Source organism: Mustela erminea, chromosome 11 (genome assembly GCF_009829155.1).
Source record: "Mustela erminea isolate mMusErm1 chromosome 11, mMusErm1.Pri, whole genome shotgun sequence".
Classification (NCBI taxonomy): domain Eukaryota; kingdom Metazoa; phylum Chordata; class Mammalia; order Carnivora; family Mustelidae; genus Mustela; species Mustela erminea.
The window spans coordinates 16,095,545-16,106,944 of NC_045624.1; the positions used below are offsets into that span (position 1 = coordinate 16,095,545).

At 42.9% G+C, this 11,400-nt stretch overlaps 1 protein-coding gene across 2 annotated transcripts in view; it reads left to right on the plus strand.

The window, feature by feature from the left end:
* Positions 1 to 11,093, plus strand: part of PTN (pleiotrophin) — a 101,425-nt gene extending 90,332 nt beyond the window's left edge. The window contains exon 5 of one of the 2 annotated variants that reach the window (XM_032304973.1): positions 10,545 to 11,093. In XM_032304973.1, the coding sequence (XP_032160864.1) occupies positions 10,545 to 10,597 (53 nt within the window). In that variant the 3' untranslated portion in view covers positions 10,598 to 11,093. Of the gene's footprint in view, positions 1 to 10,541 lie in introns of both variants that reach the window. The other variant, XM_032304972.1, reaches the window with a different exon arrangement.
* Positions 11,094 to 11,400: the final 307 nt, after the last annotated feature.

An 11,400-nucleotide genomic window follows, 5' to 3' on the forward strand; every position in this document is an offset into this window, starting at 1 on the left:
ACGGTGTTTGTAGAAGAGCTCATCAGAGATGCAAAGAGCAGAAAGCAGGTAAAATGTTCGTGGTTTCCTGCTGCTCAGGCATGCAGGGGACGAAACCTGGCACTGTTTCCAGTGGGTTCACATATTCATTTGCTTTTGAGAGGTTTTCAAATCTTATTTTCATTCATAGAAAAGTGTATTTTCAAATCTTTACCCAGATGCAGAAAAGCACTATATTAAGCCACTGTGAGGGCTTCTCTCTGAAGAGAGAGAAGTCTGGGGGCACCTCTTCAAGTCTACCCTGGGCTTCTGCTGGAGACAGAGCACTGGGTGGGGTAGTGGGGAAATCTGGAGGACACGTGTGCAGGGGTGTGAACGGGTGACTGAGGGGGGCACCCATGAAACTATTAAGGGACATCAAATCCTATATTGTGTGCCAAAGTCACATACCCTGGGGGACACATGTAAGACACAGCTGACATATTTTGCACTTCTGTAATTAATTTTTGTACCAAGAAGAAAGTGTGAAATCTAATTCACTGGGGTATGGGTTCACTAGCTCTTGGGTGACATAGTACCCAGCCTGGCTGGCTTCAACAGCAGAAATCCGTCTTCTCACAGCTGTGCGGGCTGGAAGGCCAAGATCAGGGTTTCTGCAGGGCTGAGTCTGAAGGCTGTGAGGGAAGGATCTGTCCAGACCTTTTTTTTTTTTTTTTTCTTTTGGCTCATAGATAGCCGCCTTGTCCCTGTGTCTTCACATAGTTTTCACTCTGTGCATGTCTATGTTCAAATTCCCTCTTCTAAGGACACCAGTCTTTGGGTGAGGGCCTGACCTCATTTTAACTTACTTACCTCTAAAAAGACCCTCTCCAGGAAATTCAGATTCTGAGGTATGAGGGTCAGGAACTCCATATGAATTTTTGAGGAAAACCTAATTCAGCCTGTAGCAAGATACACAGAATCAGTTGGAACAACAACAAAAACCCACTGGGGAAGGAAATAAGAAATGATTTATGGAGCTGTACCTACTGAACTTTTAAGTATTCTAGACTTCAAACTTTTCCCCTTGGCATAAATCAAAATTTGACTTTCCAGTAGCACCGGTCATGTAATGTTCAACATCAGGTACAATAAGAGAAAGCGATGATATGCTAAGTGGGAACTACTTATTATTGATTCTAATAATACTCTGCATTTCTGGTTTAGGCTACCGACATATAAGATCTGATCGTATGACAGCTTTTCTCCCTGGGCCTTCCTTCTTGCAGAAACCAGCTTTTGAACATTTACCTGTCATGTCAGAAATATCTCTTTCCTGTGTGGGGGTAGAAGTGAAGAAGGGGGAGGTCTTCAGAGTGGTGCGCAGAGTGAGGGAGGGGCAGATGCTTTTGCTGAACACAGGAAACCCCTCGTTAGTTCCCGGCCCCATGTTTTTCTACGTCTGTGTGAGCACATGCGCACATGGACCACTGTGCCTAACTCGAGTTCTTTACACTAACTTTGGAAGACATGAGAATGAAGTCAGAGCTTCATTCTATCTGTCACTACTAGCTGTCACTACCAGCAGCTGTGACAACGTGTAGTGACGGGACACCCCCGCACGTGCACGCACACCCCCGAGCATAAGCATCAGAAATGCATGCCTTCCACAGGCAGTTTCCCTTGCATTAGTTATGTTTGCCGCTCTTCAGTTTAGCTAGTATTTAAAAACAAAATTTAGCACGTGAACATCAAATTCACCCCCTGCAACACACACAGCTGTTGTTTTCCTTCTGTAACTTGTATACAAGTGAGAACACCATGGATTAAAGGCCTTAGAGATGATGCCCTTCTGATCCCCTTCCTCTCTGCTCTTCTCCTGTGACTCAGAGGGAAAATCCACACAAATGTTCAGCTGTTCCACACCAGTGAATGGGTGGAGCTAATATAGGAGGTTCCCTAGGCCTGCTGCTGATGGTCTTTCCGGTCTCCCATACACAGAGGTCCGATCAGGGCATCACCCCAACACACTCATGACTGCTGAATAAAGAAAGTGCGTCCTAACAAGGGTCCCTTTCACGATTGGCTGGGGAAGCCAAAAGGTGTCTCCACTTCCTTTAAACAAAGGAGAATGGAGAGATGGGAGGGAAAAGTGGCTGAAAGGCTAGAGAGCCGGGTCTTGGGTCAAGGGAGGGCGGTTACTTTACCACTGCTGGGTGACTTGCTTTGGCATGGAACTGACATGTTTAGTGTTTTATTAAGCTTCCTCTGTGTGATCAATGAAGTAATCCACAACAAGTACAGTTAAATCTATATTACTCACCAGCATTTTCACAGTTGAACTTTGTTTTGAGGAGATGCAGTTAAACGCTGAGTCACCTCTCAGAGTAAGTGGGGGCAAGACAGAGAATCCCCATGAAGCCCAGACATGGTTAGCCTGACAGACGTCTAGACAGACGTGTACTATCTTTTATCTAGCACGCACCGTCCTGTCTACTTAATAGCAGAAAGGACAGGTCAGGAGGACGGATGGTTGAGAGGGAGAGGTAGGTATTGTGCAGCACAACTGATGAGTGCAAAGGAAGGTAGATGGTGAGGGAGAGAACCCGTATGCGCGTGTGGGCAGCACCGAGGAGCGGTTTGGATGTATGCAGTCCATACGTAATCCTGGAAGTAAATGCACAGAGTCAACAAGAGGAAACAAAGCAAGTGGTATTCCAAAATGAGAAATCGAAGAAGAAATAAAAGAATAATTGCACAGATATAGACTAATCAGATCAGAGAATGATTTAAGAAAAAAAAATGTAAAGATTATACGTTGGATTTTTAAATAGAAAATTCTTTCTGTGTTGTGCAACTTAATATATGCTACCCCACTTTAAACTGAAATGTTGGGAAATTTTAATGAAGGAGGCTGAGCTGTCTAGTACCCGGTCGGATTTTAGGCGGATCACTGAGTTGTGTAACTCGGGATTTAAAAGCCTTATTAACAGTCCTAAGGAAGAGCTAGGTAACACGAGGGATTAGGTATTTTCAGGTACATGGGTGGCTAATTCTGAAGCACAAGCAAGTTCCTTTAAATAGGTTCATCAAACAGTAAAAGAATGTTGGTGGTTTCCAGCCTTTTGGACATATGTACATTGTAACTATACGCTGACAGTGATATGATCCTTTCCCTTCACTCAGTTCTAATGGTTTTTTTAAATAAAGTTTTTATTGGGGCGCCTGGGTGTCTCAGTGGGTTAAAGCTTCTGCCTTCAGCTCAGGTCATGATTTCAGCGTCCTGGGATCAAGCCCCACATTGGGCTCTCTGCTCAGACGCTTAACTGACGGAGCTGCCCAGGTGCCCCAGTTCTCATGATTTATTGAATGAGTCTCCAAAGGCTAGTTTCCATGGCTCTGGCATGGCTCTGGCATGGCTCCTGCTGGCCTTGCCTTCCTGCTCTCTGAATCTAACATGTCCGTTTCTGACTGTCCATAGCCTCTTCCTTTATGAATTCTACCGGTAAGAAGGTGTAAATCTCTTTTTTCTATTCCAGTAAGTAGTTCTTGCCACTGGTTTAGTGACCCAAAGCTACTTCACTGAAGTCAATAGCAAACAGAGTTGAACTCACGGTAGTTAAAATCCAGGCTCCACTCAACCATTTCATCCCTCAATTCCTTTTCATGCTTTCTGGGGGCACAGGCAGGCCCTCTGAAAAAAAAAAAAAAGCACATCAAACCAAGACGTTTTGCTAAGAAAATGAGATAAGCTTATTCCAGAATTCTCAACTCTTCTACTCTTGACATAGCATCTCCCTGGAGTTCTCTGAAAACCTTTACATTGTTATCTTTCTTCCAAGATCCACTCCCCCAACTTTCTCTCCGATTTCCTGAATCCTGAAAACGGGAGCAGATGTTTACTTGTACCAACTGCGTGGTGGTCCTGTTCCTAAAAGGACCTGTGATGGATGAAAAAGAGATGACTGTTGATTACTGGCCTTTTGAGAACAAGTTTGCTGGGATGGGGTCCGACAGTAGTCACTGCTAGGAATGTCGATGATTACTGCCTTTCCAGAAAGAAATTTGTCAGTGCATATCTAGAGCTTTCCGAAGGCCCTACCCTTTGGTCCAGCAGATCCTCTTCTGATAATCTGTACAACACTGTACAATATTGTGATTTGTACAAAATGTGCATTGCATCCCTATTTGTGGTAATAAAAAGTGAGAACAAGCTAACTGACCAACAAAAGAGGGAAGGTTACAAAACATATGGACCGGGATGCCATAAAGGAATCCTCTGTGGGCATGCTTCAAAGTAGATACAGTGGTATGGAAATAAGTTTTAGTATAAAATACTTTATCAACCGTCAATATATTCCTACTAAGAGTATATGTTAGATATAGTCATGGAAAGAATACAAATAGAGGGGCGCCTGGACGGCTCAGTGGGTTAAGCCTCTGCCTTCAACTCAGGTCATGATCTCAGGGTCCTGGGATCGAGCCCCGCGTCGGGCTCTCTGCTCAGCAGGGAGTCCGCTTCCTCCCCCTCTCTCTGCCTGCCGCTCTGCCTACTTGTGAACTCTATCTGTCAAATAACTAAATAAAAATCTTAAAAAAAAAAAATACAAACAGAACCCACGGTGAAGAGTGTTCTGTCTGTATTTTGAAAATATGGGTGATTTCTGTTAACATATATCTGTTTCTTTACTTTCCATATAAGCCAGTATTACTTTTAAAACCAGCAAAGTAATATTTTTAAGAAGAATAAAATAACAGAACTAAGAGAAACTCCTTACCTTCAGGCTGAATTTCCTGTAGACTTTCTTTTTCTCCCTAGTAACTAATTCTTCCCGAGGATACTGTATCTTTTACAGCGTAGGCATCAATGATGCCATGAGAAACTAGGAAGAAGAGAAACAGACATTGAGGTCATCAAAACAGCTGCCACATACCCATGATTCCAATTAAAAATACATACTTTTAGAGTACTTTACAATTTTTGGAAGACTCTAACAGCATGCACTCTTGAAATCTTATAAGCTCTACGAAAGCAGAATTTTGCCTTGTTTGCCATCATCTCCTAGCATCTAGAACAGTGCTGGGTACACAGTGGATATAGGGTTATATTTGCTAAATGAAGAAATGAATGTTTCTTGAACAGTGGTGGTCAAATAGGATATTAGAGGTTGTAAGCTCACACAATATTCATGATGTCCCTCTCCAGAGGACAGACTAGGTGTTCTTATCCTCAGTTTATAGGAAACAGATGTAAAATAATCAATTTGCTCAACATCACAGAGCTGGTAAAAGGAAGGATCCGGATTAGAATAATTCTTTGAGGATTTGGTTCTTAGTATGATTCGAGCAGAATTTCATGGTTTTCTTATTGCCCTACTAAACAAAGGCCCTGATGCCACTTACTTCTTAAAGATTCTGTTTTCTAATCAGAATTTTTAAAATGTATAGGTTCAGAATTGACTGTAGCATGACTCTCATTAATCCCTATGTTAAATTACTACGTTAAATTTTAAATTAAAAATTCTCATGATGCACAGCAAGAGCTATGCTTCATGAGAATTTTCCTTGGCCAAATTTTGATTTTTCAAAATAGAATACTGTCAGGGTGGCCCTCCAGGTGACTCATAGCCATGTGAGCAACCCGAATCCTTTCTGGAGTGTTCCTCCTTAAGGAAAGTCTTGGGACTTTCTAAATACTTTCAAATATATCTTGAACAAAACAACCTGTTTCTTTCTGAGCAACATGAAATACACACATATCAGGAGAAAAGGACTACTATCCTCCATCACCTCAAAAAGTGGCCAAAAAAGAATGAAAGTCTTTATAAACCTAGGAAAGGAAAACACACTAAGGGCACCCCTGTGAGTGTTCGTGCAGTGAGGTCCCAGGAGGGATCATCCAAGCGAACAAAACAAGCCACTCTTCAGGCAGGTGCCCTTTGAGCTCACATGTCCACAGTGGCTCACTTCCTGTTGGCATCCCTTTGAGTTCCACATCCTCAGTCCCCGTGGGGAAGAGTGACATGGAGCCTGGGGTGTTATTTCATGTGCGGCATGTGTGTCCTTCCTTCCGTTGTCTTGGCTCTTTTCACTGGGAACTACGGTGCCCGGCTGTTTGACATCAGGATACCGCTCACAGAGGCTCTTACAACCTTTGAGAGTAGCCGCTGTGTGACTGTCACAAACAAAACACTTGCTTATGCTGGTGTAGCCCTGCTCCAAGCCGATTCGTGACCCTCATACTCACGGCAGATTTCTCTCCCTGTAACCACGATGGGCTGCTAAGACGGGACAGAACTCTCTCACAGAGTTAATTCGGTCTTCTATTTTAAAGACAAGAGAAAGGGTTGAGGAATCTGGATAGCGTTCAGAGATGTATGTTTGTAATTTTCTTCTTCATAAAATAGCTTTAAGGAGATACTGAAATACTGCAAGATAGTGACGGCACTCCTTCCTTTCCTTGAAAAACACGAATGAATTGACTGTTTCCTATCCACGTGTTCATTTCTTCACTTTTAGGCAACAAATACTTCGTGATCACCTATCATGTGCCAGGCACTAAGACACCGATGTAAATGATAGATACGGTCTTCTGCCCTCACAGGAAGAGGGAAACGTAGATTAATTAGGTCTGAAATTAGAATTGAACAATGAATTTTCTAAGAGCAGTGAGAGGCACATGGAAGTGTCTGACTATGGGTGGAAGCTGCTTAGTTTGGGGGTTCTGGGCAGGTTTCCTTAAGGAACTGAAGTTGAAACGAAGGTCTCAAGGATGAGCCGATGGTGGCTAAGCAAGGCTGAGGGGGTAGGAGGAAGAGCGGGAGGAGAGAATGCCGCGCATAATGGCTGAGGTCATCTGCGCATTCCTTTGACACACTGGAGACCATTTTTGACACAATTTAGTCATTTGGCTGAGGTGAAAATAAGCAAAGAAACCTCAAGGAAGCACCCTCAGGAAGAGGAGGGCGTGGTGAGCCAGTGAGGCAGGAGTTCTTGTCATGGGAGAGATTCATGTACCTCACTGAGGAGCTGCCAGTCAGCTGTCACGCGCTAGGCCCTGTGCTGGCGGCTCGGGAAGGAACAGTGGGGCGGGATTCTGCCCTCACGTAGCTTATGCTTAGGGGCAATGACAGTACGAACGGTCAGTGCTCTGAGAGAAGAGATACAGAGAGAAGGCTTCTAACGCAGACCAAGCAGAGAACCAACTAGAAGTTGGTGTCAACACTGGTACCTAAAGGATGGCAGGCATTAACCAGACGGAGGTGGGGGGTGGGGAGGAGGTGCAGACCTGACGGAATGAAAAGGAGGTTTGAAGGCCAAAGACTAGGGGAGAAAAAGAAGGATGTGCTCCAGGAACTGAAATAGGCAGAAGGGTAGAGACTCAAGCCAAGGGAGGGCACCTGAGTGACGGCCAAGAGACGAGTGCAGAACGAGACCAGCTGCATTTACTAGAGATGGGTGAGCAACGGAAGCTGTGGGAGGAGGTCAGAAGAAATGGAGTCCAAAAGAGTGTTAGTCATTCCTCTACCTCTTCTTCTCCCTCTACCTCTGCTTCTCCCCTGCTTGTGCTCTCTCCCTCTCTCAAATAAATACATAAATAAAATATTTTTTAAAAAAAAACACCCTCATGGAGAGTGGGTAAAGCCTGAGAGGCTGTTCCTGAGTTTTTGAGGCCACAGAGACAAGCAGTGACAACATTGACACACTGGAGACAATTTTTGACACAATTTAGTCATTTGGCTGAGGTGAAAATAAGCAAACATTCATATAGTCTGTCTGTAAAATGTACATAAGTCACCAAAAAAAAAAAAAAGTGCTTTTGTTTGGAAGCAATATTACCAACCTAAGTTTCTTCCTTATTCTTTTTTATGTGAGAAACCAAACTGACCTCATGCAAATAGAATTTAATCCTTCTTCCCACTACTTTCTACTTAGATTTGAACCCAGAGTGGTCTTAAGGTCTCCAGTGTGTCAAAGAAATGCCCAAATGACTGGCCAGCAGTGTCAAAAAGAAAACTTTCTGATTGGCATTGTGCAGATTAAATGGGCAATTGGTTGATTTCTTGGTATTTAGCATGTTGTTAATTAGTGAATTTAAACTATGGGCATTCCCCAGTAGGGGATTTGGAGAATTTGAGATCAGAGAGACTAGAATTCTACTCCAGCTGACATCCCAGATTATTCTCTGAGGATACCTTCCTAATAAACAGCTGTTGATTAAAATGTCAACCAAAGACTGGGAATTATTCAATGTTAAGACACTGACTATTCAGAAATAAAACAGAAAACAGAATTTGACTTTATAGGTATCTTTGAACTCAGAAGTTCTGGTCATCTTACCTTTCATGGGTCCAAAGGAGGGGACATTTATAAAGAGCAGCAAAAACAGAGTGAAAGTTTAAGTCTCTTCAGTTTAGGCGGAAAGGGAAGGACAAAGTGAAAGCTGGCGAACAGCAGTTTAGCAGGACGTTAGCAACTCCGGGAGTAATGGCGTGTGATGCCCTCTTGAAGCTTGAGTAAGGAGCATAGGACTTTGTATGGAAATATTACTTCACCTAGTAAATAATGCGCTTTCAATCTTTTTTTTTTTTTAATTTATTTGACAGAGAGAGATCACAAGCAGGCAGAGATGCAAGCAGAGAGAGAGAGAGAGAGAGAGGAAGAAGCAGGCTCCCTGCCTAGCAGAGAGCCCAATGCGGGACTCGATCCCAGGACCCTGAGATCATGACCTGAGCTGAAGGCAGAGGCTTAACCCACTGAGCCACGCAGGCAGCCCTGGGCTTTCAATTTTATCAGAAGAAATGATGAGGATTAGGGAAAAAAAAAGTTCAAGCTGTGCCTAGGTCTAAGCTTGGGTTTTACAATGTACGTGTTTGGCATTACGTTCCCTAGGCCCCTCTTGGACACAGGCCCCGTGATCCAGTGAACGGGGTCTGCTTATCACGACTATTGTCCCAGTACTCCTCTGTCACTCAGCACATTCAGGAACCTGCTCAGTCAGTGTGTCTTGGAGATGATGAAGAATATTAATAATACGGAGAAATGGCCTCTTGTTCTTAGCAGGTTTCATTAGGGTGATAATAGACTAACCTTTATTGAGAACAGGCTGTTAAACCATGCTCTGTTCTCAGGGAATTTTCTACAACTCATTTAATGAGGATATCGACCCTAGAAAGTGGTACGATTCGTATGCCCATTCACAGGTGAACACGACTGGCTTTCGGGAAGCCTCAGCTTGGCTTAGTGGTGGAGCCAGGACTCACACGCCAGCAGTCCCACTCCAGAGCCCGTACCTGACCCCTCTGTTTCTACCACTACTGTGGGCCAGACAGGGGGAAGGATCTTAAAAACATTTGGCAATAGCCTTTCACTTGCTAGCCTAGCGATTCTGGCCGTTCTCCTCTTTGGAGCCCTGTTCCACACTGCATTCTCTTTGGCCTAGGAAAAGGGAGACAGCAGGAGGATTGACTGGAAAAGGACGGGATGCTTTGATTTAAATCCTCATGGTTGGGGCATGTGGGTGGCTCAGTGGGTTAAAGCCTCTGCCTTCAGCTCAGGTCATGATCTCAGAGTCCTGGGATCGAGCCCCGCATCAGGCTTTCTGCTCAGCGGGGAGCCTGCTTCCCCCTCTCTCTCTGCCTGCCTCTCTGCCTACTTGAGATCTCTCTGTGTGTCAAATAAATAAAATCTTAAAAAAAAAAAAATCCTCATTGTTTTACTTACCCAGTTTAGCTCAAGTTGGGACTTTCCATTGGCTTCATCCAAGGCGAGAAGACTATAGAGTCAAAGCTCCTTGTGGTTCAGAGCTGGTCCTTCAGATACAGATCGCTGGCGAATATATAAGCAAAGAGCAAATCAGGAGAGAAGGCACTTTGAAATTGGCCGGAAAAATGCTTATTAACAGCCCCATGGGAAGGGCATATGGGGCGTGAGGGGGCTAAGCAGAGCTTTTATACCTCTCCACCGAGCCGTGGGGATCCTGGTGTGTTCTCTCACAGAGGTCTGCCCTGCTTCTCTTTTCTAAGTAGGAGCCTCAGACAGTATTTTAAATACCAAATGGGAGCAACCAATAAGATGACAGGCATCTACAGGTGTCCGCATGAAGGAAGGCTGTATCCCTCCTGCCTGCTCTCCGAGGCACTCTCCTGGCAAAAGCAGGTTCACACACACATGCGCCTTGTCCCTCTATCTAATCATTTCATTCCCAGATGACGACAGCTGGCCCATGAAAAACGAGGGGTAGAACTGCTTGGGTCCACTTAGATGTGAATTTTTTTTTTTTTTTAAATAAATACAGTACTGTATCAATAGCATTTTTTCTCTAGCTTCCTTTATTGTAAGAATACGGTATATAATGTATACACAAATTGTGTGTTAATGAACTATGTATGTTATTAGTAAGGGATCCAAACAATAGTAAGCTATGAATAGTTAAGTTTGAGGGGATAAGAAGTTACATGCAGATTTTCAACCACATGGAGGGTTGAAAATCCCATGCATTGTTCTAGGGTTAACTGTAAAAGAAAAGTACCCCCATTGTTTACTAACGGGATGATTTTTTTTCCCCCTCTTTTTCATCACAGCAGAATCTAAGAAGAAGAAAAAGGAAGGCAAGAAACAGGAGAAGATGCTGGACTAATGGGTGCCGCCTTCTGTGGAACACGAAAAGGACGTCAGCAAACAGGATCAGTTAACTATTGCATTTATACCTATGTAGGCTTTTTATTCAACAGTTATCTATAGCTTAAGTACACGATAGGCAAAAACAAAAAAACAAAAATTTTGTAGTAGTGTTTTTTTTTAAATGTATACCATAGGACCACTAGGGGCTTATAATAAAGGACTGTAATCCTATTTAGAAAGTTGACTTATAGTATATGATACATGGTAGAGAACTGAGGTAAGTTTTTTTGGAGTTATGTGGTATTTTACATTTAAATTTTTTTTTTTTACTTTTTTTCTTTTGCCAGCAATTAAGTGTTATGACCATGTAAACTACTTTTCTTGTTAATTTTTTCACCTAGACTTTTTTTTCCCAATTGAGAAAAACATACATACTAAACAAAACAGCAATAAACTATAATCATCCTATCTGAGGAAAATATCTTGTTTTCTGCCAATGGATTAAAAAAAAAAAAAACTTTGATTAGCAAAATGGGGGGAGGGGGCACAGGAAGCCCTAATTCAATGTTGCTTTTTTTCTTTTCTTTTCTTTTTTTTTTTTTTTTTTAAGAAAAGCATTAAAAGAAATTCACTTTGGCAGGAACATTTGTTTTCTTGATGAAATTATTTTTCCTTCTGAGGAAAAAAAAGACTAGGAAAATAAATCAAGGTGATGCTGAAAAAAGGTGCTTTTGTGTGCAGTGATTTACTATTGCAACTCTCTTCCATGGTCTCCTACACTCCCACATTAACCTACTATCAGACAAACTAAATCACTCA